This window comes from Rattus norvegicus, chromosome 5 (genome assembly GCF_021556685.1).
Source record: "Rattus norvegicus strain SHRSP/BbbUtx chromosome 5, alternate assembly SHRSP_T2T, whole genome shotgun sequence".
NCBI classification, from domain to species: domain Eukaryota; kingdom Metazoa; phylum Chordata; class Mammalia; order Rodentia; family Muridae; genus Rattus; species Rattus norvegicus.
In genome coordinates, this window is record NC_141538.1 from 141,419,394 (window position 1) to 141,444,931 (window position 25,538).

General features: G+C 48.1%; 2 protein-coding genes, 1 long non-coding RNA gene and 1 pseudogene across 7 annotated transcripts in view; 1 reads left to right on the forward strand and 3 right to left on the reverse strand.

The window, feature by feature from the left end:
• LOC148006031 (uncharacterized) overlaps nt 1-823 on the reverse strand; it is a 4,772-nt gene extending 3,949 nt beyond the window's left edge. The window contains exon 1 of the long non-coding RNA XR_015621109.1: nt 683-823. This is a non-coding gene — a long non-coding RNA (uncharacterized LOC148006031). The remainder of the gene's footprint in view (nt 1-682) is intronic.
• Nucleotides 1-9,725, forward strand: part of Bmp8b (bone morphogenetic protein 8b) — a 25,885-nt gene extending 16,160 nt beyond the window's left edge. Inside the window, exons 4-7 of one of the 2 annotated variants that reach the window (XM_087550979.1) lie at nt 696-890; nt 1,336-1,415; nt 1,818-1,928; nt 9,575-9,725. In XM_087550979.1, the coding sequence (XP_087407105.1) occupies nt 696-890; nt 1,336-1,415; nt 1,818-1,928; nt 9,575-9,667 (479 nt within the window). In that variant the 3' untranslated portion in view covers nt 9,668-9,725. 2 annotated transcript variants of the gene reach the window in all.
• Nucleotides 4,879-17,630, reverse strand: Ppie (peptidylprolyl isomerase E). Of its 4 annotated transcripts, none has more exon segments than NM_001395727.1 (10): nt 4,879-5,208; nt 5,389-5,531; nt 8,403-8,588; nt 10,916-11,039; nt 12,919-13,019; nt 13,441-13,522; nt 14,871-14,897; nt 15,525-15,568; nt 16,551-16,649; nt 17,585-17,630. In NM_001395727.1, coding segments are annotated over 7 exon segments (708 nt in total). In that variant the 5' UTR covers nt 14,874-14,897; nt 15,525-15,568; nt 16,551-16,649; nt 17,585-17,630; the 3' UTR covers nt 4,879-5,139.
• A 1,160-nt stretch (nt 17,631-18,790) lies between these two features.
• Nucleotides 18,791-19,330, reverse strand: LOC148006032 (large ribosomal subunit protein eL21 pseudogene; annotated as a pseudogene).
• Between the last annotated feature and the right edge of the window lie 6,208 nt (nt 19,331-25,538).

The following is a 25,538-nucleotide window of genomic DNA, read 5'->3' on the forward strand; positions in this document are numbered from 1 at the left end:
TCTGCTGTCCTTAGTGGATCTGGGTGAAATCCCCCTGTCTAGGCTCCACTCTTCCTGTGGACAGGGCTCTGATCTGACTCCCTGAAGCCCCCTCCTTTGTTTGAAGCCATTGGCTGGCCCAGTGAGCACACTTGGCACTGGAATGAGCAGGATGTGAACTGAACCCCCGACTTTGTGGCTTCTCTGACTTCTGTCCCTGTTCTGCCTGAGGCCTTGGTTGTAGGAATCAGAGAGGCAGTGAATGCCCTACCCTTGGATGAACAAGCTTGCTGTGCTGGGAGAATAAGTCCAAGGTTTGACCTCGCAGAAGCTGCTATGACCTGATATGTCATGAACCACACATCCTACTCCCCAGAAAATGCAGGCTGATAGGACCAGGGTGTTGGGTCATTGGACCAAGGGAGCCCCAACTTGAGCATCACTGGCAGAGGACTTTGGTCATCTCTGAGTAGGCTATGACTTGGGGTTCCAAGAGGATATACTGAGGAAATTAAGGGGTGAACCCCTGTTACTTGTCAAATGTTTCCCAAGTCTATATCAGGTTATCACTAGCAGGAATTCCTGTGGCTATGGAGGTTCCTGTCCCTGCCACCTCAGACCTGCTGTCTTGGGTTGGTCTCCAGATGAGGAAACAGGTTCCTAAATGCCATACCACCGCCCACAAGTCAGTCTCTCTCCTTGCCTCTGTCTTCCAGGGCACAGCTTGGATCCTGGCCTGGCTGGTCTGCTTGGACAAACAGCACCACGCTCCAGACAGCCTTTCATGGTTGGTTTCTTCAAGGCCAGCCAGAGTCCTGTGCGGGCCCCTCGAACAGCAAGACCACTGAAGAAGAAGAAGTTAAATCAAGTCAACCAACTGCCGAACTCCAACAAACACCTAGGAGTCTTTGGTGAGCGCAAGGCTGATATCTGAGGCCTCCTTTAGAGTGGAGTCTCTTCTATTCTCTCTAGGTCTGACTAGAGCCCCTTGTCCCTTACAGTATGCCTGGCAGGGAGGGTGGGCTACAGCCAACAGTCTGCAGAGGAAAGCGGACACACTGTGTGTGCTCTGGGGGTCCTGTTGGCATGTTCACTGGAGTGGCTGGAGGCCTCCCAGGCAGCAAGGGGAGAGATCTTGCTGAACACAGCCACAGCCTGTGGTGATGGAGCCACAAAAGGACGGTGGAGCTGGGTCCCGGCACGAGCAGGGATCCAGAAGTGGAACCTGTGATTCCAGTGGTTCAAGTTTCCTACTGTCCTTCATTATAGATGTGTCTGTCACATCACCACTGGAGTACCCATGGCCACTCTGTAGGGCAGGACCCCTGAATAGGCTGTGCCTTCTTGTCCCTGCAGATGATGGCCACGGTTCCCTCGACAGAGAGGTTTGCCGCAGACACGAGCTGTATGTCAGCTTCCGTGACCTCGGCTGGCTGGTAATTTCTGCTTTTCCTCTGCCTGCCTCCTGTACACCCTGGGGTCTCCAGGGTGGGGGTGGGGCTACTGTGCCTTTATTGTGTATAAAAGCCATGAAAACGAAGGCAGTTTGCTCGTGCTCTGCCCAGTAAGCCACCAGCACTACAACAGGGAAACTGAGGCTGGGTGGGCAGGGCCTCTGTGCTCTTCCTGCTACAGCTGCTGCAGGAGGCATAGGGGCAGCAGTGGAGGAGGTTGCAGGGGAGGGGGAGGTGTGAAGGGCAGAGCTGGGGTCCTCACCTGTTGAGATGAGGGTTACTGAGGGGATGAGGGTACAGACCGCCTCCGGTGATCCTGTTAAAGCTGCTATGCTGATGGTCTATGGAAGGACATTCATGTGACTCAGCCTTTCCCATCCACAGGACTCTGTCATTGCCCCCCAGGGCTACTCAGCCTATTACTGTGCCGGGGAGTGCATCTACCCACTGAACTCCTGCATGAACTCCACCAACCACGCCACTATGCAGGCCCTGGTCAGTATCACAGTGCTTCTGTTGGGACCTGAGGGACTGGACAGGCATGAGGGTAGAACTTTCTCTGCAGACTCAGCCATGACGTTTGGTTTCTGCCCCTCAGTAAATGGCGTTGCTCACATGGGTGCCCCCCCTGGACCTGACATGTGTCCTGTGTATCCTGTTAGAGCTGGCTGTTCATGTGTGCTCACCCATTATGGCTGGGTTACTCATGATCCCCCAGCTTCTTGGGGAACTGGCTCCTCCCTGGTCTGTTCCCCACTTCTTTCCTGGCTGCCTGCGGTCCCAGGTTGTAATGCTGAGAAGCTGCAGTCTAAGAAACTCTGTGACAGAAGTTGCTAGTAGGAAGGCAGCTACAACTGCCTTTCGCCTATGTTTGTGCTTGTAGAATCTGGTATTGAGATTTCCTTCTAGAACACTGTCTGGGATCCTAGCACCCCATGACTCTTGGCCTTGTGTTTACCTAATAGGCAATTTTGTCTCGACTTCTTTGGGGGCCCGGATACATATCAGGTATCATATATATCAGGTGTTTACATTACGACAATTCATAACAGTAGCAAAACTAGAGTTATGAAGTAGCAACTAAGTCATTTCATGGGTGGGATCACCACATTAGGAGCTGTATTAGAGGGTCACTGCATTAGGAAGGTTGTGCACCACTGCCCTGGAGTGAGCATCAGGACTTAACAAGAGCTGCTTCAAGGAACTAGGAAGGTGTCCTCTCACAAAGGACACTGGTGTTTGCTGGGTGCCTGGAGCCACTGTGCTCAGAGATGCTCAGCCTGATGGTTTAAAGATGGGTAGAAGGATTGGCACCCGTTCCAAGCTCAGTGACACCGTCAGACAGCCTCAACTTAGACGCTGAGGCTGAGCTGCATCAAGGTTAGGGGGAGGTGTTCTTGAATTTATCCATTTGTCCCAGGAACATTTCTAGTTCAATCTGCAAGAGAGACTGTCCCTTCCAACGATGACATCTGTCTGGTGGTAAAGCAGAGCAGTATGGGGCAGTGGGGTCCCAGAAGGTGCCTCACTATATCCAGTGCTGGGACCAGCAAGCTTATCTGAGTCTCCATGGTGGATGTGACAGTGGACCAATGGCTGAGAGTGCTGAGGGGCTTGTGTGTCAGCACCTCCACAGGTGCCTGGTGTCTCGAGGGCAGTGGTCAGGGCAAATGCGCAGGGTGGGGCCTGCCCTGGCAACAGGTAGTCAAGGCACTGGGGGAGGGGGGGCAGCGGGTGGGAACTGGGTCCATCAGGCTCATGGTTCCCTGCATCCCTCCCTACTAGGTACATCTGATGAAGCCAGATATCGTCCCCAAGGTGTGCTGTGTGCCCACCAAGCTGAGTGCCATTTCTCTGCTCTACTATGATAGAAACAATAATGTCATCCTTCGCAGGGAGCGCAACATGGTGGTCCAGGCCTGTGGCTGCCACTGAGTCCCTGCCCGAGAGCCTGCTGCCATCCCATTCGCCTGGCCAGGCCCCTCTTCCAAGGCAGGAACCAGTAGACTTTATCAGCCCCAAGGCTGACAGGGAAGGCAGTGCTTTAACTGTCCACATTCGGTTCTTTCACAGGCTTGGCCTTCCCCTGGCCCCTGTTCTTTCTCTGCCCAAGGGTGACCTCAGTCCCCAAACAGTCCCGATCTGTGGCAGAGGATTGGTTCATCTGTGCAGGGTTTGTGACAGCTAATCTTGGTTGTCAACCTGACCCCTGGACCGTCTAATAGGGAGTGGCCTCCATCTGACTGGCACACAGGTACCTGTAACCAATGTGGGCAGTACAGTCCCTGAGCAGGTTGTATAAGAAGCAGCGTTCTTCCATGGTTAATGCTTCTGTTCTGCCCCGACTCCCCTCAGCAGTGAACTATGATGGAGAAGTACAAGCCACAGAAGTAAAGCTTTTCTTCAAGTTGTTTTTGTTCACGGTGTTCCACACACAGGGCTCCAGTGTGACTCTGTGGCTAGCGAGGCAGAGCACAAGGAGAGGAAGGGATGGACGTGCAGGTCCTCCAAGCCAGTAGGGTGTCCGCAGCTGCATCCTGCCCTCGACTCTTCAGGCAATCACAGGAATTCGAGATCTCTTGGCAGTCTCTGCTAAGCTCCATACGTTGCCTGGCCAGGTTCTTCAACAGGCCCAAGTACTGTGGTCCCTCACTTCAAATGCCTGTGCAGTCTAGGTCCTACTCACTGAGGCTGACCTCTACGTGTGATAGCAAGGTCAGTCTGCCTTGGCCATGTCTAGATGTTCCTGTGACAGATTAATACTTAATTTATGGAGTAAGGCAGAAGGTAGGTGGGCCTCACTGAAGACAGACCCCCACAAGCACAAGCCAATTCACTAGTCAGTACATATGCACACACTCGGGTACACACACGCACACACACACACCCCGCTCTGAGAACACATGGTCAGTTGCCAACTATTTGCTTCTAGTGCTGTAAAGAGAAGGAAGCCGCAGGCAGAGTTTGGACTTAAGTGGATATGGCAGTGTCTCAGTAAGGCAGAAACGAGCCTCAAGCTGCTGGATGCCCGGAGAGCATGCCAACCTCCAGTCTCCGGGAAAGAAGCCAAGTAGCTGGTAGAGTTATCCTACCAGTTTACAGTCCTGAGGCACGTAACACCAGTGTTAGTCGTGGTTTACAATCCTGTTAGCTGTGGTTTACAATCCTGAGGCACGTAACACCAATGGTAGCCGTGGGAGCCAACGATAGCACCTGCCGGCAGCAGCATCGGTTCAGGAGCGACAGGGACAGCAGCTCTGACTCCCACTGCCCTGACATGATCTGACACAGACATTACCTAGCATGTAAGGGACTTAGCCCCAGGAAGAAAGGAGACAAAGCCACAGGAAGGTACTATAGCTTTGCAAATATGCCACCCACTCAGGGGACAGTTTAGCCTGGGATGTGATCAGTAGCAGACAACCCCCAGGGACTTGCAGAAGGCAATGGTACAGAAAACCAGTTTATTTTAGCAAAGACGCCACCCAGCAGCTACACAGTTCAGGGCAGGTGGCGGCAGCACTGTGCCCATGCTGGCTTTCGGGCAGAGCTGTGACCGAAGAACCCAACAGTGCAGACGACTGGCTGGTAAGGCAGGTGACCCCAAGGAAAGGCACACGCTATACACAGCTCACTTCTCAGGACCCACTCAGCACCAGGGCAGACACCAGGCGGTTCACCCTGTCCTACAGAGATGAGCAGAGCCTCACATGTACTCTCCACAGTCAGCAATGATCACCTTCTGCTTTGGCTTCCCGTCCTTGCTGCCCTGCGCCTGTGTGGGCAGAACAGAGAGGTCAGGAGAGAAGCAGGGCGCTGAGAGCTACTGGAGCAGCACCCTCTCCCCCAGCAGAGACCTGCTCTATGTGCCCCCTTCCAGGGCTTCCAGAGCCCTCTCAGCTCTCCCTCTGGGGCCCACCAAGGTCCAGGCAGGAAGCCATTTCCAACCACCCACCTCAATCTGCCGCAAGACATCCAGGCCGTCCGTGATCTCCCCAAACACCACGTGCTTGCCGTCCAGCCAATCTGTCTTATCACAGGTCAGGAAGAACTGGGAGCCATTGGTGTTTGGGCCAGAATTGGCCATGGAGAGGAGGCCTGGGAAAAAATAACTTGTCAGCTCCCTCCACACTGCCCCAGCCCATGACGCATGCCTGTGCTGACTGCTGATGGTGCTGCTGCTTCCTGGCTCAGGCCATGAGGGGTCTCAATAGACATGGCACCTTCTCCTTCCCTCACTACAGAAAAAGGATGGCTGTTTCCATACTGATGAGCAAAATACTCATTTAAAGTGTAATTGTATGGGCTGGTCCACAGAGGAAGGTGCTTGCTGTAGAAGCCCAACAATCAGTTGTCTCCTTAAAGTTGTCCTCTGATCTGCACATCCAAGTAGTGCACGAACCCTCACTTAAACAAAGTACTTAGTACAAGTAAACCAAGACCAGTGATAAATACATCTCCTATAAAGGGCACCGTGCTGACAACTCAGATGCAGGGACATGTGCTGGGGAGAAGCTGAAGGCAGGCACATGGAGGGTCACGGGGCCAGGAGATGGACTGGAGATAGGATTCAGCTATGCGTGACAGGGATGATGAATCCAAGATGAGCCCCAACCCCTGATCAGGCACAAGTGAACGGTTATCTACTGAAACTCAGAGACATAAAGGGAGTTGGAGAACTATTTTAACCTGTGGAGTCTGAGGATCCTCTGTAAGAGCAGCAAGGGTTCTGAACTACTGAGCCACCTCTCTAGTCCCTTAAGACCCAAGTCTGTTATATTTCACAGACAGCAAGTTTTAAGGGCTTCCCCAGTAATGGAGTCTTCTAGGCAACTGCATGTGGCAGTGCCTGCTTGCAATCCCAGCACTCAGGAGTATGCAGAGTTCAGTGTAAGCTTGGGCCACACTCTAAGACCCTGTCTCAAAAGCAAATCAAAACAGAGAGACAACTCAGGAATTAAAACTACAGTGTGAATCAGTGGGAGCCCAGTGTGAATCAGTGGGAGCCCAGTGTGAATCAGTGGGAGCCCAGTGTGAATCAGTGGGAGCCCAGTGTGAATCAGTGGGAGCCCAGTGTGAATCAGTGGGAGCCCAGTGTGAATCAGTGGGACTCCAGTGTGAATCAGTGGGAGCCCAGTGTGAATCAGTGGGAGCCCAGTGTGAATCAGTGGGACTCCAGTGTGAATCAGTGGGAGCCCAGTGTGAATCAGTGGGACTCCAGTGTGAATCAGTGGGAGCCCAGTGTGAATCAGTGGGAGCCCAGTGTGAATCAGTGGGAGCCCAGTGTGAATCAGTGGGAGCCCAGTGTGAATCAGTGGGACTCCAGTGTGAATCAGTGGGACTCCAGTGTGAATCAGTGGGACTCCAGTGTGAATCAGTGGGACTCCAGTGTGAATCAGTGGGAGCCCAGTGTGAATCAGTGGGAGCCCAGTGTGAATCAGTGGGAGCCCAGTGTGAATCAGTGGGACTCCAGTGTGAATCAGTGGGAGCCCAGTGTGAATCAGTGGGACTCCAGTGTGAATCAGTGGGAGCCCAGTGTGAATCAGTGGGACTCCAGTGTGAATCAGTGGGACTCCAGTGTGAATCAGTGGGAGCCCAGTGTGAATCAGTGGGAGCCCAGTGTGAATCAGTGGGACTCCAGTGTGAATCAGTGGGAGCCCAGTGTGAATCAGTGGGAGCCCAGTGTGAATCAGTGGGACCCCAGTGTGAATCAGTGGGAGCCCAGTGTGAATCAGTGGGAGCCCAGTGTGAATCAGTGGGACTCCAGTGTGAATCAGTGGGAGCCCAGGCATTGTTTCAGGAAACTGTGTGAGCACCAGCACTGCTGTCTGCACCATCTCAACTGCCAGCGGCAGCCTGTCCATTTCTAACTGCTGCATCTACGTGTGGCGGGCACATGGTGGAATAGCTCTGTGTCTTCTGCTGTGACTGCACTAATCAGGAAGAACAGAGGTGCGTGCAGTGAACAGGTTTCTATGGAGAAATGGACTGATCTCTGAGCCACCATCATGTTCAGGAATCGAAGGAGGAAGCAGACAGAAAAGTGGTGGAGCAGGTGAAGCTACAGGAAGAGGTCAGAGCAAAGGAGAGACAAGGAGCACAGGGCTGACAGCATAGCGTGTGGCCAGGGGTGGACGAAGCTGAGGTGGAAAACCGGCTTCTGGCGAAAAAGCTGGTTAGTATGCTTAGTGAGGAAGGCCTGAGAGGCCAGCTGGGGCTAAAAGTCTAGATAGAAGTGCTCAGGAAGGATGAAGGCAGTGAGCGTGCACATTTTTTCTAAGTTTTGCTAAAAAGTCGATTAGAGAGTCAAGATGACAGCTGGCAGGAGAAATGAGAGTCCAAAGATGAGGGTTGGGGATTTAGCTCAGTGGTAGAGCGCTTACCTAGGAAGCGCAAGGCCCTGGGTTCGGTCCCCAGCTCCGAAAAAAAGAACCAAAAAAAGAAAAAGAAAAAGAGAAGTCCAAAGATGGCTTCTGTTTAAGATTGCGATTACATGCTTGGACATGTATGGACCAAACTAGCTAAACAGGGAACACATATAGGAGGTAAAGGGAGCCAGGAGGAGACATGAAGATCCTCAGTGGCAGAGGGACAGACCCCAGTCCATGAGGACAGATGGCCTCTGTAATAGGATGCAGTCAGAGCATGCATCTGTGGTAGGTACAAGGCAAGACCTCAGATCAATATGGAAGTCTCTCTCAGAAGAAAACCAGGCCGACCATGATCTTTGATTGGGACTAGGAGTAGAGGGCACAGAGAGGCTGAGGGTACAGGGAGCTTGCAGTGATAACCAAACTCTACCCTAGCAGGGAACACCAATGTGAAGGTAGGGAAGAGTCCAAGACTGGAGAGAGGCAGGCAGCTCGTCCCAGCATGTGTCTCTTCAGTGGCTGGCCAATCAGCCCAGGCCTGCAGTCACGGGCATCTGCCTGGCCCCGCCTCGCTCGCCACAGCGGAATTAGTGCTTACCTGGCCCTGTGTGTTTAAGGATGAAGTTTTCATCATCGAACTTCTTGCCATAGATGGACTTGCCCCCTGTGCCGTTGTGGTTTGTGAAGTCACCGCCCTGGCACATGAACTGGGGGATGATGCGGTGGAAGCTGCTTCCCTTGAAGCCAAAGCCCTTCTCATGGGTGCACAGGCAACGGAAGTTCTCTGGTGTTGAAACAGGAAAAGGTGCTGGGGTTAAAGACAATCTAGCTTCCTAACCAAAATTAAGGTAGCTGCCTAGAAAGGCAAAGGTGGTGGTGGTGGGGTATGAAAGGCAGAAAAATAAAACATGAAACCTGTTTTACTTGTTTAGTTTTGCACAGCTCCTCCTGGGTATGCACGTGCGATGGTTCCCAGAGCCCTCGTGGATCCCGCATCTTTCCTACCCTCTCTACATTATCTATGACCCATGACAGTACGAATGCTCCTCCATAAACGGTTGTTACACTCTATTATCTCAGATATGTAATGGGAACAATGCACGTATGCTTAGTAGGGATGCAATGCTGCCCTCCAATGTGTTTATTACATCTATTTACTGTGTATATGCACGTGTGTGCAGGTGTATATAGGTCAGAGGACAGCTCACAGGGCATGGTTCTCTCCTTCCATCATCTGGGCCCTAGGTCTGACCGCGGGTTCTCAGCTCGGCAGCAGGTACTTTAAGCTGCTGAGCCATTTGACTGGCCATACGTACTTCTGCTTTGTGATTGGTTCAATTCACAGATGAGGATCCACGCATAGAGGGCTGATCAGTCTCACTGCATGTTCCTCTAAGCTGTCACGACGCTGACTTACTCAATAACCACATGGCACTCAGGTTAGATGGAACATGTGCATTCTCTCTCTGCTGCATCCCCAAATCACACTCAAGTGTTGGTGAAGTGAGTTTTGTTTGTTTGTTTGTTTTTTAAAAGAAAAAAAAGAATCCAGGGCCAGTAAGACAGCTCAGCAAGTAAAGGCACTTACTGTGCAAGCCTGGTGACCTGAGTTTGAGGTCAAAGGTCAGGGAAGCTCAGTAAGATTCAGGATGCTCTAAACAGAGGTGAAACTGTCTGTCCTGCAGGGAACATAGGAAGTAAATAACTCAAAAGCATCAAGAAGTCCCTGAAACTGACCGGGTGTAATAGGACCCTCTCTTCCCTGAGCAGGAAGGACCGCCGAGACGCTTTCTGACAACTGGAGCTGCCTGGAAACCACTTCCTAACTTATCAAGTTGCTCTGAGTCAACTTCTGCTCTGTAAGCAACTACCTGCCATGCTCCCGGGGTAACCACAATAAACTCATGCTCACCACCCTCAACTTCATGGTGTTGTTTCTTTGCTACGTCCATCGATTCCCTAACTAGAGTGAGCGAACATTTCTTCATGTCTTTCCCGGAACTGTAAAAGTTGTCCCCTAACCTCCACATGTGCACACACTCATAAAGAATAATTTGCTTTTGACACAGGGCCTCACTGTGTAGCTCTGGCTGTTCTGGAACTCTATGTAGACCAGGCTGGTCTAGAACTCAAAGAGATTTGCCCGCCTCTGCCTTCCAAATGCAGCACCACACCAGGCCACAATGATTGTTTTAAATAATGGCCGTGTGGTGTGTCTGTATGTGAGTATTCGCCTGAGAAAGTGGGTTCCAGAAGAGAGTACCCAATTCCTTGAAGCTAAAGTTACAGGTACTCATAAGCAGCCTAACCAAAATTAAAGTGACTACCAAGAAAGATGTGGGGGTGTTGAAGGCAGGGAAAAATAATTCCTTTTCTGGAGTGGTAAATCAGAAGATAATACCTAAACTGAAAATAATTTTTGCATAATTAAAAAGGGGGGGGGGTGAGTATAAAGCTATTATCTTTCAATGTGGAAGTTAAAACCAAGACAACCAGCTAAGAAACGAAACTGGCTGCCTCTGAGGTGCTGACAGCAGGGCAGGAATGGGGTTATTGGTCTCTTATTACAGGGGACTAAGGAGTTTTCAAAGCAAATTTTGTGATAAGTACTTAAACTAAATGTATAAATAAAAAAATTTACGTTAAAGAATAAGTCAATATTTTAATGAACTAGAAATTAGTATCAGTTGCTTTTGGAACATAGAGCTACATGCAATACTGTTGGGATAATGTGTCTGATACAATCTTTTAAATGATAATCTTACCAGTTATTTAAAAAAGAAAAAGAAACCTCTACTATTAAAAAATACTAAACCAGGGGCTGGGGATTTAGCTCAGTGGTAGAGCGCTTACCTAGGAAGCGCAAGGCCCTGGGTTCGGTCCCCAGCTCCGAAAAAAAGAACCAAAAAAAAAAAAAAAAAAAACTAAACCAGCAACTAATGAGTTTCCATAACTGCTCTGACCTCTGTTACTAGATCCTAGGATCTTAGATGCCACAGATTAATTGAGGTCAGAAACAATGCCAAGGCCTAAGAGCTGAGGCGGCGAGGACCTTGGGAGGAGACTGCTCAGCCATCGGCTCACTGCCAGTCTGAGCACAGGTCTGCTTACCTGCTGTCATGGGCACAACGTCAGACCGTAGGAGCATTTGAATTCGGCCTGCTGGCTTGTTCCCAATCTTGATGTCCATGTACACTTGAGGATTTGACCGGGCTTTTTTTGCAGCGGGCTCTCCCTAGATGCAGAAATAAAATGCTAGTTAGAGGACGCCTAATTCCCTAAGTAGGTGCACAAGTAATCTTCCCAACATATCATCACAACATAGTGCCATCAAACAGCCTGAACATGGATGCTGACAGTAAGGTCTTGGACCCTGACAGGGCTGTAGGAGGCAGGAACTATGGTCACAATACCCAACTAGACACCCAGTGACAGGAAACCTCACTCAGCACTGTAAAACAGGACCCCTAGCCATGGCAGATCTCTTCACGATCCCCCTCAGACATGCCTGCTCGCCTCCCTTGTCCTGCAACTCGCTGGGTCAGAATACTCACCCCCTCATCGTCAGTGCCTAGGTTGTCATCTACCTTACTACAGCAGCCCAGTACTGCTTTCTTACATGCCTAATTGTCACTGTCACAGGCCACCCTGGAAGCATGGGAAAGCCCTTCTGATGGCGTCCAAATGCTCAAAGCACAAGAGGCTGAGACTTGCTTGTATTTAAGTAGGGGAGACAAAAGCAGAGGAAAGCCGATAGGGAACAAACATCACATTGGTTTTGGCTCAGCTGAGGCACACCGAGGAATCATGCGATGCTCTAACTACTGCTGTTTCCATTGGGACTAGCAATACCACGGCAGCAACAATGCAGCTCTTGCTGTATTGCTTGGGTCTTGAAGGAAGAGATGAGTTAAGACCTGAAGCTACTTTCTTCCTTCAAGTTTATGCAGTTAGATATATATTACATTTACTATATACTGTACACATATACATAGATTTAATGAGCCCTAGCTCATTAAACAGATTACCCAGAAACGGGCAATCAGCACTGGAGTATCCTGTGCAAAAGCAACATTGTGCATGGAAACACAATATTTCACTGAGTGCCGAGTAGGGACTACACGGCAGGGAAGCGGAATGACATTGAAAAGATAGACAAGAGGGACCTGGAAGCCCTTATGCCCTGAGATACATGGCAGGGGAGTGAAAAGCTTGGAGCATGAGGGTGAATGATTGGATCTGTGCTCCAGAAAGATTATTCTACCTTCCTTGGGAAAGGACTGGAAGATCCAAGACTGTAGCCACAAACCACTGAAATCACCCAAACAAAAGGCCAGGTCAGACCCAGATCACATTCGTAACAAGGAAGGCTGTCAAGAAAGCACCCGAGCGTGATGATGCACTGGTTCTACTGCTGTAAAGAAGGGACCAGATGATCCGGGGAACTCCACTGTGAGCGCTACTTTAAGTCCGCATACAGATTCTGGCTTAGATAACTGTGTGGCTAGATAGTAACCAAGATTAAGAGCACAGGAGAGCAGGATAAGGGAGAGCATCCACTCAAGGCAAAATAAACCACAATGAGACTTGCAGCCGGAAACTGAAGTCCAATGTTAGAAACAGAGGCCATCGAAGCTGACAGTACAGCACAGGAGGGCTGCAGACAGCAAGAGTGACGTCATCTGAGAGAGGACAGAAAAGCCACACGCCATTATAAACCTCACAGGGTACACAGAGGAACTGAAGTCCTGCAGCAGTGGTCAGGGAGGTGAGCTGAGAACCAGATGTGCCAGGGCCACACTGCATAGGCAAACCCAGAACACACAGATAAAGGGAAGCAACACTACCTGTCCTGTTACCTCTGCAGGAGTCCAAAATCAAGACAGAGAGCAAGGAGCTAAAGCCCTCAGCATAGGAGGGCTGCCTGGTGGGGTGCGGGGGAGTAGTACAAACACAGCTCCCAAAGCTGCACCCCTTCACCCCCCGCACCGCCTTCGCTGAGCTCTAAGTGCACCACGTGCCCACCGCACTTTGATAAATGCTCGGTCTGCAAGCCCCCATCACAACCTGAGCACAGAATGCCTTCAGGAGGGAAGCGTCCCTTGCACTCTCACCTCTGGGGCTTCAGCTTTGGGAGGCTCAGGTCCTTCTTCTTCTTTATTCTCCTCAAGAGTCTTCCCAGAAAACTTCTTCAACCAGTCATCATCTGACCAAACTAGACGGAAAAGACACACAAAAGTTAAGAAATTCATACTATTCCTCAACTGCTGGCAGCTGCTTTGATCATCTTTGTCGTCCTCTAGCCCAGAGAAGTTCCCCTGCAGAATCCTCAAGACCAAGTTCCCACTGAGAATCCCTAGAGGACAGGCTCTTAGCAGCACTAACGGAAAAAGCTACGTCAAAGATATAGCTTCTAGGAATGGAGTACCAAGAAAACTTGGAGGACACCAGACAGGGTTCTCTCAGAAGACGACCAATTACTCTGGCTTTGCCACTGTTCACTCATAATATACACCCTCCACAGTGTAAACCACCCTTTTGTCCTCACTCCTGTCTACCAGAAGCCAGCACTGAACATGCACACAAAGAAGGGCAAACCAGAGGACCTGACAAGGACTCTGAGGTGCCCCACTCACCTGGCCTGGAAGAGCCCTCTTTAATTCTCATTGGCTTGGCCAAATTGACACGAATTGTCCGTCCAAAGAGTTCAGATTCATTCTGGAAAGAGTGTAAATCCAGTCGCTTAAACTGTCAGGTTACAAAACTCTGGCAGCAACCAGGTGGTGGTGACAGGCATCTGTAATCCTTGCACTCAGAGGTTGAAGCAGGTAAATCTCTGAGTTCAAGTCTAGCCTGGTTTAGAGTTTGAGGACAGCCAGTGTTATACAGAGAAACCCTGCCTCAAATAAACAAAAAACCAACTCTGGCAGCTTTTCATTTACTCCTGAGACCTGATTAGTGTTTCCTTTTAATCCTGGATCCCTTAGCAATGAAAACTATGTTCTCACCACCAACATTATCAAGGAAGAAAATTACAAGGTACTTCCTCCCTGGAGCTGCTGCAAACCTTTAATACCACCAAAGATCTGCACTACTAAGGTAATTCTGAGCTCAAGGGACTCAAGCAACAGGGTACGTAGACCCCGAGTTCCCCTTTAAAAGCAAGATGGGCTTTGAAATAGTATACATGGAGACTGGGTAGCAGAGAACAATGAATAAAGAACTTCACCAAGATATCAGCACCAGGAAAGGCCACTTAATGTGAACCTTAAGGCAGCAGTGAAAACTCTGTGGCAAAAACTAAAAAAAAAAAGGTCTTCTATTAGGATGTTATGATGATACCAGAAAAACATGAAAGTGTAAATTTCTTAGTATTTAGAATCAGTTATGTAGAAAAAAATAAGAAAAAAAAATAGAATCAGTTATGCCAGATTTCTAATGGAAACATGTAACCAGGGATGAATAGTTTTACAGATTTTTTTTCCAGCCAAGTTCTAGACACAGGATGTGACGCCTCTGAATTTCATCTGACACAACAACGCACAGGTGTCTTAGGTCGCACATCTTTAAGAGCGCCGGCATTTCCAAGGATTCTCCCAGCTGTTTCCTTCCGAGTCAATAGTATGGCCTTTGGTTAACTCTTCCTGAATCTCCCCTCTCTATTGTTAACTAATAATAACTAATAACTAATTAACTGATAATAATAATAACAACTAATTGTTATCTAATGATCTAACATTGCACGAAACCTTTCCCCTTTGCATATATTTGCTGTTTCAGTGAGCAATTCAGTTGGGACTGTATTTGCCACTTGCCATCACATAGGGCGGCCAGTGAAAGACAAGCCAGGAGGATGAGCAGGAAGTACCCTAGTAAATGGAGAGGCGCCTGGGCAGGAACTAATTTTACCAGTGATCGGTCCACAATGGCTACTCTTACTTGATGGCAATCTTTACCTTCCCACCCAACCCTGACACCTCAGAGATTCAGAATACCAGTGTCTGAACAAGGACCCTCTGAACCAGCAAAAGGCACCTTCGGTTAGAATGTGGACTCCCAGCCATACCATGTTGTCGATAGCTGCTGCAGCATCCTGCCAAGGAAATATGAGGTGTAAGTTTAGGCTTGTAGTGGAATACTCTTGTGTGTCTAAACGCACACTTGGTAGCAAAATACACAGGAAAAAGTCACCTCTGTACTTCCTGCCTAGGTTGGGTGTGTGACCAACAATACTTCTTGGGCAATTTTTGAGCTCACAGCACCATAATCTTTTTTCTAGCTGAAGGCATAAGAGATAATTACCACCAATGCCAGGCAAGAATGTTCAATGAACAGAGCCGGAAGATCCCTGCAGAGCAACACAGGCAGGGTCTGACGGTGGGTCTGAGCTATTATTGACAGACCATTGTCTAATAAGGAAACCTTGCTTTAAACCGCATTTCTGGACCTCTGAAAGCATTACCCTAGGACCCGGAACCTAAATAAATGGAAAACAGCTTCCTCTATAGCAATAGTTCTCAACCCTTTAATACAGTTCCTCAAGCCGTTGTGACCTCAAATCATACAATTATTTAGTTGGTATTTTATAGCTGTAATTCTGCCACCGTTATGAACCATAATGTAAATATCTGATATACAACCCCCGAAGGGGTTTCGACCCACAGGTTGAGAACTGCTGCTCTGTAGGAACCGAAGACTAAACAAAGCACAAAAGTCTCACCTCTGCCAACTCAAACTCCACAAAAGCAAATCCTCGGTGTTTTTCTGCAAAAAAGGAAATAAACACAAAGGCATAGGTAATTGCCATGTGAGGCAACAGAAGAAAAGAGAACAGTCACAAAGAAGTCGGTCCATACCATGTCCAGAAAACAGAAAACCTACCCATTCACGATGTATAAAGAAGGACCCTCCCCCTTTGATCTCTGTTACTATCCGAAGCAATAACGAACATTTTCTATGGATAAAGCTACACGTTGAACGTCAACTTCTCATGCAGTACAGCTGGCAAGGTAAGTTATTTAGCACATCCACTATTTATCCAAATATAGGTGCCACAGCATGACCTGTAATGCCAACTACTCAGGAGGTTAAGGCAGAAGGCTAATCGGTTTGGAGGCCAGCCTATACAACACCGTTAGAACATTTTGAAACAGGCAACAACAACAACAACAACAAAAAAGCCATCAACCAAATATATAATTTGATCAACTGTACATAAATCCTAAAATCTGTAAGGATATTCAGTTTTACCCCAAGACAAATTCTGATCTAAGAAGAAGCCCACACACAATAGTGTCAACTTGATTACACAGTCCATTAGGAAGTCAGTAAACATTTCTTGCATGTGTTTTTGCTGTGAGTCTCATTATGCAGCCCAGAGTGACCTTAAACTCTATCTTCCTGCTTCAGCCTCTCTCTGAATTGCTGGGTTTACAGGCATGTGCCACCATGGTCATCAACTACTGTACTGGTTTTTTTTGGGGGGGGGAAGGGGGGGGATGGGAGGACGGGTAGATTGCCTAGACTCAGAGTTTAAAGATCTTGCTAGTCCCACTGTGCCTCTCTCCCCCTCTGCCTTTCTCTGTGATTAGTGCTGGGAACTGAACCCATAGCCTCACATGGTGGGCAGGAATTCTACTTGTGAGCTAAACCTCCAGTCTAAGAATGCAAATTTAGAACTTCAATGTGGCTTTAGTTCTTTTCCTGCAGGAGGGTAAAGAACATTAAAGATACCCAAATGACGCACCTGTTTCATAATCCAGAGGAATCTGAATATCTGTGATGTCTCCAAAAGGGATAAAAGCCGCATGAAGAACTTTGTCGTCCACCTCTTCTGCCAGCCCACCTGCAAATAAGCCAAGGACCTTCTGAGCTGCTGTCCTCCACACTCAAAAGTCCCTGCAGGGACTCTGCCTGTCACTGGCATGACAGGCAAAGGGAGGAATCTTTCCATCCAGCCCTTTGTCTACACAAACACCTCTCTCTACAGCCTACCCACATTATGCTCCTTTCTCCAATCTCCTTTCAAACAGATCCGAATCGATCTCCAAGACTCTTGCAATGGCTTCATAACTGACCTCTGCCTCTATTCCCTTCCTCCAAACTGCCCCCAACCAAATATTTTGAGAAAGTGGAAATGAATCCATTAGTTCTCTTATACTTCAAAGTCTTAACTGTCACTGTCCTCAAGATAAAGCGAGAGCTCCTTAGTAGGGTACACAGGGCTATCATCCGACCCTCGCTGATCTCTCTTGTATCTCCCATCTTGTTTTCCCCAATTTTCCTGGGTTTCTCGAAAAATGACCCAGCTGCCCCTAGGCGTCAGGCTATTTTACACCTTTGGGCTTCGGCTCCCGTGTAGCGAACAGCTTTGCCTCTACTCTGACCCCTTGCCCAACTCCTGCTCAACTTCTGCGTCCCGGCAACAGAAAGTTTGCCCTCACCCAAGTTCCTGTCATCATTGTTAGTCCCTATTACAGCGCTACGGTGTTCAGGCTATTTCCCACTTTCTTCCAGATAGTAAGGTAACTTCTTCCTTTAGGGCAGAAACCCAGACTTTCCGCATTGAATGTTTGTAAAACGAATGGGCGGGAAGGATTTGGAAGCCCATAATTCTGATCACTCGTCGGGGTTCCTGTGAGCTTGGAGGACTAGGAAGGTCACCGGAATGATCCTTCCATCTCGGGCTCACACCCTCAGGCCCAGCAGGCCCCGGCTGCTCTCCCCTTTTCCCACATTGCCCGGACTACATCTAGCTCCCGCGCCTGCTCACCCACGTACAGCACACGCTTGGTGGTGGCCATCTTGCTCGCGCCCGTTTCCGCCGGAAGCCGGCGCTCGGCCTGCCCCCTCGCCGCCGTCGCCCCTCCCCATAGTCGGGGCGGGTCTCTGTGAGCTAAGGCTGCAGGCTCCGCCTCTTCTGGGCTGTCTTACAACGTCCTGCAAGTGTACTGGGGCCTCGCGGTGCTGGAGGAAACAAACCTTCGTCTAATCCACCGGGATATTGATGGCAGTTGATCCACTACCAACACTCTATGGTCCGAACTGTCCAGGCAACTGTTTCTGGCCAATTCGGGAGCCAAGAATGGTTTTTATATTTTGAACGGGGGTGAGGCAGAGGATCAAGACAATATTTCATGAGAGATGAAAATTATACGAAATTAATTTCAGTATCACGAAGTTTATAAAGTATAGCCACATCCGTTCCTTTTCTGTTGTCTGTCTGCTTTCATGTTACAAGAGGAAGAGACCTGTTCCTCCTAGGGCTTACGATACTTTACCATCTGACTCTTTGGGTAAAGTGTTTGCTATATTCTTATTCTAAAGTAATATTTAAGTTATAGGTTCTCATTAGCAGTACAAAAGAGTAAGATCACATTTGTTTGTTTGTTTGTTTATCTCACTATGCACTCCAGGCCACAGGCAACCCAGTACTGAGATTTCGGTTATATACCACCAAGCTACCTCGAATAGAGCTTTATATGTCTCCTACAGCACCATCTTGGTCCATGAATCTTCCATGAAGCCCTTCCCCCCCACACACACACATTTTGAGGCAGAGATTATCATCTGCTTTTATCTAGACACAGAGTGAGCTCAACCAATTTGCTCACATTGGCAAACTAAGCATTCAGTTTGTTTATAGAACATGCGATGCCATGGTAACCATCTTTAAATGCAGAGGTTTTTTTTTTTTTCCTAAAGCCCATGCACTAGCTAGTTTATGTCAACTTGACATAAACTAGAGACATCAGAGAGGAGGGAGCCTCAGTTGAGAAAATATGTCCATGAGATTTGGCTGAAAGGCATTTTCTTACTTGTGATTAACGGGGAAGGGCCCAGCCCACTGTGGGTGGGGCCACCCCTGGGCTGGCGTTCTGGGTTCTTTAAGAAAGCAGGTTGAGCAAGCCATGGGAAGCAAGTTAGTAAGCAGCACCCCTTCTTTTTTTTTTTTTTCAACCTAAGGAGAAGACTTTGCAGTCCGGGTCCTTTATTTCCTTTGTGTACATTAGGCCATGAATTCGTATGGACTGGGCTCCAGCAGCTCAGGCTCCTTTCCGTTAGTCCTCACAAAGTGGGCTTCTCTGAGTGGCGCAGGCTGGCGCTTCAGCTGAACCCAGGTGTCCTCCTCTTTTGCTTCCATTTTCTTTTGATCGTTCTCCTTCACCTGCTTCAGGAAGCTGTCTCTGCTCTTCAGTGCTTGATGTGCTCAATCCGCACATTGATCCTCTTGGCCAGAATCTTGCCTTTAACTTGCTTGTTTACAATGATGCCCATGGCATGCTGGGTGACATTGTAGACTCTTCCGGTTTTGCCGTGGTAACACTTATGGGGCATTCCTTTTTGAACAGTGCCCATTCCCTTGATGTCTACAATATCACCCTTCTTGTAGATTCGCATGTATGTGGCCAAAGGAAAGACTCCATGTTTCCTAAAAGGTCTAGAGAACATATACCGAGTACCCCTCCTCTTTCCTTTTGTGTTCGTCATTTTGGCGAGTTACTGGAAGATGGCTGCCCCGGCGGAAGCAGCACCCCTTCTTGACCTCTGCATCAGCCCCTGCCTTGAGGTTCCTGTCCTGTCCTGCTTGAGTTCCTGTCCTGGCTTCCTTTGATGAGGAACTGTGGTGTGGAAGTGTAAACCAAATAAACCCTTCCCTCCCAAGTTGCGTTTTGGACATGGTGTTTCACTGCAGCAGTAGGAACCCTCACTAAGACAGACCATATTAGCCCCTTCGACGGAGTCCCAAAAGTGACTGGGCCAGACACTGGATAACCATCAGAACAATAACAGCGGTGTCAAGCCATACCTATCCCATTAGATGCTCTGGAAACACCAGCCTAGGGCATCGGTGATGCACTCGAGCTCTGACAGCAGATAGGACTCATTCTTTTCACATGGCAATGGATTTTAGAATTATCCATCTTTACAGAGCTCTGGGTCGAGTAGTGAGTGGGAAAGTAGGAAGCATTCTTTTCTACACTACATGGGGGAGGTCACATATCACAATCACAGTCGCCACAAGCTGCATTGTGGTCTCTCTTGTGCAAGGACCTTGTCACATTGTTTAGAACAGTATCCTCAGCCCACCGCACAACTCTTTGGCCTTTGGTAGAGTTTTAATGTCTGATGAATGAAGCAGAGAAAAGGCGTGTTTTCAATAAAGTTGGAATGGAAAATTCTATTCTTAGAATAGACATTGGGTATCTGGGCCTCTTTCACTGAGGCTGAATCAGAGGCTGTGGGTTGCCGCCATAGGAGGTGTATTTATGTGGAGTAACAGCCCTAGTGGGAACAGCAAACATGATGTGGGGGGACAGGTGCTCAGAGCCACACTGCCACAGGCTCCTAAAGAAAGAATGAGCTTGAGGCTAGGGATTCAGCTCAATTGTAGGGCTAGCATGTGCAAGGCCTTGGGGTCCATCTTCTGCACCAGAGGGGGTGCGGGGAGAACAAACCAAATGGAAGCCTGCAGCTCTTGGCAACCACAGTCACCAGGGGTCCTTTGAGTCCTAATTGAATCAGTGTTTGTGGCACAGAGATTGTTTGAGGGACTAGAAGCTGAAATAGCCTATCTGTGAGCAGCCAGGAACACATTACTGTGTGGGCAGGAGGAAGTAATGTTCAAGTCTGTCACAATCTAGAGCTGGTGGCCACTTTCCTGCCTTACATAGTCATCTCACAGCACGGGGTTCACCAATACCCTAGGCTTCTACCTCCATATATGGAAGGCTTCATATCCCAGACAGCAGTGCCAAAACCTCATGCATGGGAGGCGTAATCCGGGGTGTGTTCAGATTGCTGAATTCCGCTCCCACAATAGGTTTTTGGATAAAACCAAGAAGATTCATTTCTGACAAGGTCCCAGGTGATGTGCAAGCTGCTGGCTTGGGGCTCACTCTTGGAGACGTAGTTTCCCCCAAGGAGAGCTGTAACATATGAAAAGAGTGGCAACAAACAAACAAAACAATTGATGGAGGCTGCAGAGATGGATCAGCTCTTAAGAGCTCTTCTTGGCCAGGCGTGGTGGTACACACCTTTGATTCCAGGCTTGGGAGGCAGAGGCAGGGTGATCTCTGTAAGATCAAGGTTAGCCTGGTCTACATAATCTAGTTCAGGGCAGCCAGGGCTCTGTTACACAGAGAAACCCTGACTCAAAAAAACCAGACCAAACAAAAAGGCTTAGGTCAGTTCCCAGCACCAATATGGCCACTCACCACCATCGTAACTCCAGTTTCAGGGGATTGAAGCCCGTTTATGTCTCCATTGGCACCGACCACATACTTGGTGCACATACACACATTCAGGCAAAACACTCATAAACATACAATAAAAATAAAATATTTTTATACAAGAGGTTGCTTATAGACAATTTTATTACATTTGTATTTGTATGTTTATTTCAACCAGAGTTATGTACAGGGTTGTCAGCCACAGGGTAGATGCCGGGAATTGAGCCCAGGTCCCCTGGAAGAGCAGCAAGTGCTCTTAACCATGGAGACATCGCTTCAGACCCCTTAACATTTCTTTTACTTCCTTTTATTTTACTGGGGCTAAGGACTGAACCACAGTCAGGTGTGGTGGTGTACCCCTTTCATCCCAGCCCGTGGGAGGCAGAGGCATGCAGATCTCTGTGAGTTTTGAAGCTAGCTTGGTGCACATAGGGAGCTCCAAGCCAACCAAGCCTACAGAATGAAAACCCAGATAACAATACTAACAACATATATGTAAATAAAGCCCACCTCCTATCTTCTATTATGGCTATACCTTAAAAATGGACAATAATAACCACTGACCACTGGTAGGGACGTGGAGTTGGGACACCTGGAAATTTGCAATGGTAAGTCTCAATCATTTGACTCTTCTTCAAGAATTAAGCACAGAATGACCACACCCCAAGAATATTCACTCTGGGTTCCCATCCTCAAAAACAGATGTCTCTGCTGTTCATTCACAAATACTCACTAATGGTATCTTCCCTATTCATGACAGCTGAATGTAGAAAAAAATAATGCATTTCTAAATGTAATATGACCAATGGTGGAATATCAGTCTGTCCCAAAAGGAGCAAAGCACTCATACATACTAAAAGATAATGACCCGGTGCTAGAGAGAGGGCTCAGTGGTTAAGAGCACTCGATTTTCTCCTAGAGGACCCGAGTTCAGCCCACAGCACCTACACGATGGGTCACCATGTTTAATTCTAGTTCTGGGAGACCTAAAGCTGTCTGCTGACCTCCAAGGGCACCAGGTATGCATGTGTTGCACATAACTACATCAAGACAAATTACATATACACATGAAATAAATAGATCTTAAAAAGCAAAGCACGATGAACCCTGGTGATGTCGTAGGAGATGAAAAGACAGATAACAAGCCACGCACTGTGCAATGCCATCATAGGAAACATCTGGATGGGTAAATCTACAGTGAGAAATGAGGGGGTTGGGGATTTAGCTCAGTGGTAGAGCGCTTGCCTAGCAAGCGCAAGGCCCTGGGTTCGGTCCCCAGCTCCGAAAAAAAAGAAAAAAAAAAAAAAAAAGAAATGAGACACACACACGTCTCCAGCCACCACATACTCTCTTGTATTCAATCAAATCGCCACATGAAAGAACACACAACACGATAACCTCTGATCCAATAGATAAGATATAATTGCCCACCTAAACATGCAAAGCCCTGTACACGTCCATCCCTTAAGAACATTCATAACAACCTGTAAATGTGCAGAGAGGAATCTTAACATCTGCCCCCATGTTCTCTCAGCTGCTTCCTCTCCTCCCTTGTTCCAGTCTCCTCTCCTCTCTAAAACTTTTCTCTTGCCCATCCTTCCTTCTTGTCCAATAACAGGCCTGGTTCTGTCTTGTACCTGCCTTCACCTGCAAAATGACATCACCCCGAGTCCCTGGAATTGGAGTTAAAGATGGTCAAGTGGCTGAGTGGGTACTAGGAATCAAACCAAGGTCCTCCAAGAGCAACTAGACCCTTAACCACTGTGACATCTCTGCAGCCCCTAAATCTTGCACTTTAAAATAGTTAATATGGCAATTTATATATTAGATATGCTTTACCACAATTGGAAACATGTCTAGCTAGAAGGTACAAATCAATATATTTGCCCAGCATGTGCAAAGCCCTTGTCCTAACACGGTACACAATAAAGTTTTGGAATATATAGATAGAACAGATATAGGAATAACAATAACTCAAAGGAGATGTTAAGAAATACAAGTATAGTTGGACAGTGGTGCCATAGGCTTTTAATGCCAGCGCTCAGGAGGCAGAGGCATGTGGACGTCCCTGAGTTCCAGGCCAGCCTGGTCTACCGTTTGACTTCCAAGAACAGTCAGGGCTACACAGAAAAACCTTGTCTCCAAAAGCAAACAAAAACAAAAAAACACAGATATAGCAGGCAAACTTGCTACATTTTATCCAGCCTGATATCTGTTTTTAACTGGGGTTGGACTGCTCTGTGTTCGACAACTAGCGTTTAAGTCAAGATCTGGAAAGGTGGCTATCAGGTGTCCCTGTTACAGGCAGTTGAATGGCAGCTCTAGGGTAGAAAACATGTCAGACTGACAGTTTAACATCCTGAAAAAGTAAAATATAAAATGTTACATACCCGCCCAGCCCTTAACAATGTTAAGATGGCAGAATGATTTGTGGGTAAGTGCAATCACTTCCAATCCTGACAACCTGATCCCTGGAATGACATGGTGGAAGGAAAGAATCAATTCTTGAAGGTTGTCCTCTCACCTCCACATGTGCACAGCAGCATTCATGTGTGCACAGTCAAATAAGAGAACAAAAGAAAAGAGAAAGAAACCTGTCAGCCCGGGAGCAGCTCTGCGGTAAAGTGCTTGTTACAAGCATGAGGACTCAGTCTGCTGCTGGTACCCCTGTGAAGAAGGCCAGGCCTGTGCTACATGCTTACAATCCAAGCACTGGGAGGCGGATCCCTGGGGCTAGCCTGGTCTGCTTGGTGAGCTCTGGGCCAGAGTCTTTCACTCATCACGCCTTCTGGCTTTCATTCTTTTAAATACTGATATACCAGATTTGTCTATTGCTGTCAAACCCATTCTTAGCCGTTCTGTGGAACTCTCCTATTAGTTCAAGTAGTTTGTCTCTGGGCTTTTCTGAGTTGGCAGGCGTGTCATCTGCTTGGGGAGACAGTGTGACTCGTTCGTTGGTTTGTCTGCTTGGCTTTGGTTTTTTTTTGTTTTGTTTTGTTTTGTTTTTTGTTTTTTTGAGACAGCATCTCACCATGTAGCCCTGGCTGTCCTGGAATTAACTTTGTAGACTGGGCTGGTCTTCAAGTCACAGATGTCTACTGGCTTCTGCCTCTTGAGTGCTGGAATTAGAGGACTATGACTGGTCCCTGCCTTCCATTTTTAATTTGCTGTCAAGTTTTTTTTTTTAAGGATTTTTAAAAAATTTTTTAAAAGATTTATTGTATATGAGTACAAAGTAGCTGTCTTCAGACACACCAGAAGAGGGCATCGGATCCCATTACAGATGGTTCTGAGCCACCATGTGCTGGGATTTGAACTCAGGACCTCAGGAAGAGCAGTCGGTGCTCTTAACCACTGAGCCATCTCTCCAGCCCTGCTGTAAGTTAAAAAAAAATACTGATTTATTTATATTTCTATGGGTAAAAGTGCGTTTCCCTGAGTGTATGTAAGTTCACCACATGCATGCAGTGCCCATGGAAACCAGAAGTGGGTACCAAACCTGGAGTATAGGTGGTTGTTGTAAATTACCATACCTGTGCCGTGAACCAAATCCAGGTCCTCTGCAAGAGTAGCAAATGCTCTTAAGAATTGAGCCATCTCTCCAGCCCTTGCTAACAACTAAAACAACAACAACAATAATTAATAATAATAATAACAACAATGTTTAACTTTCCTTTCTTTTCTTTTCTTTTTTTCGGAGCTGGGGACCGAACCCAGGGCCTTGCGCTTGCTATGCAAGCGCTCTACCACTGAGCTAAATCCCCAACCCAATGTTTAACTTTTTTAGTGCTACTTCTGTATCTAAAAACTCATGTCATTTCTCCCCCTTTACCATCTAATTGTCATCCAGAGTGACAGATTTCCAGTTTCCTAACTTTAAATTGTCCATTTGCAAATAAAGGGAAAAATGAGTATCAGTCTGCAAGCTTGAGCGGCACTGACCTTGGACTTCAACTCTACTGTTTCCTTGGAGACCGCAAAGCAAAGGGAAGACAAATGGGGCATTGTGTATGCAGCCCTTGCTGTGTGGGCTTGGAGGTGTTGCCGGTGGGCGGGCAGGCCATCTGCTCGTACAGCTAGAACTGTAGGGAACCGTGAGGGATGCAGGCTAGTGCTATGAGCCAGGGTGATCCCCAAGCCCTGCTGTCCGCAGCAGCTGCATGTTCCCCGTGGATACAGAGGCAGCAGGACCTGAGTCTTGGACAGCTGCTGGGTCTCTCTCAGAGACGGAAATGTCTCATCTCTCGTGTCTCTTGGGGCCGGCAGTGAGCTTGAAGCCGAATCTCACTATGAGGCTGTAATCCATTCCAATGATCTGAGTGTGTGTGTGTGTGTGTGTGTGTGTGTGTGTGTGTGTGTGTGTGTGTGTGTGCATGTGTGGGGGTATTTGTGTATTTGTCCGTGTATACATTATTTGGGTGTACGTGTGTGGGGTGTGTACATGCATGTGGAAGCCAGAGGTCGACAGCAGGTCTCTCACTGATCATGGAGCTGGTTGACTT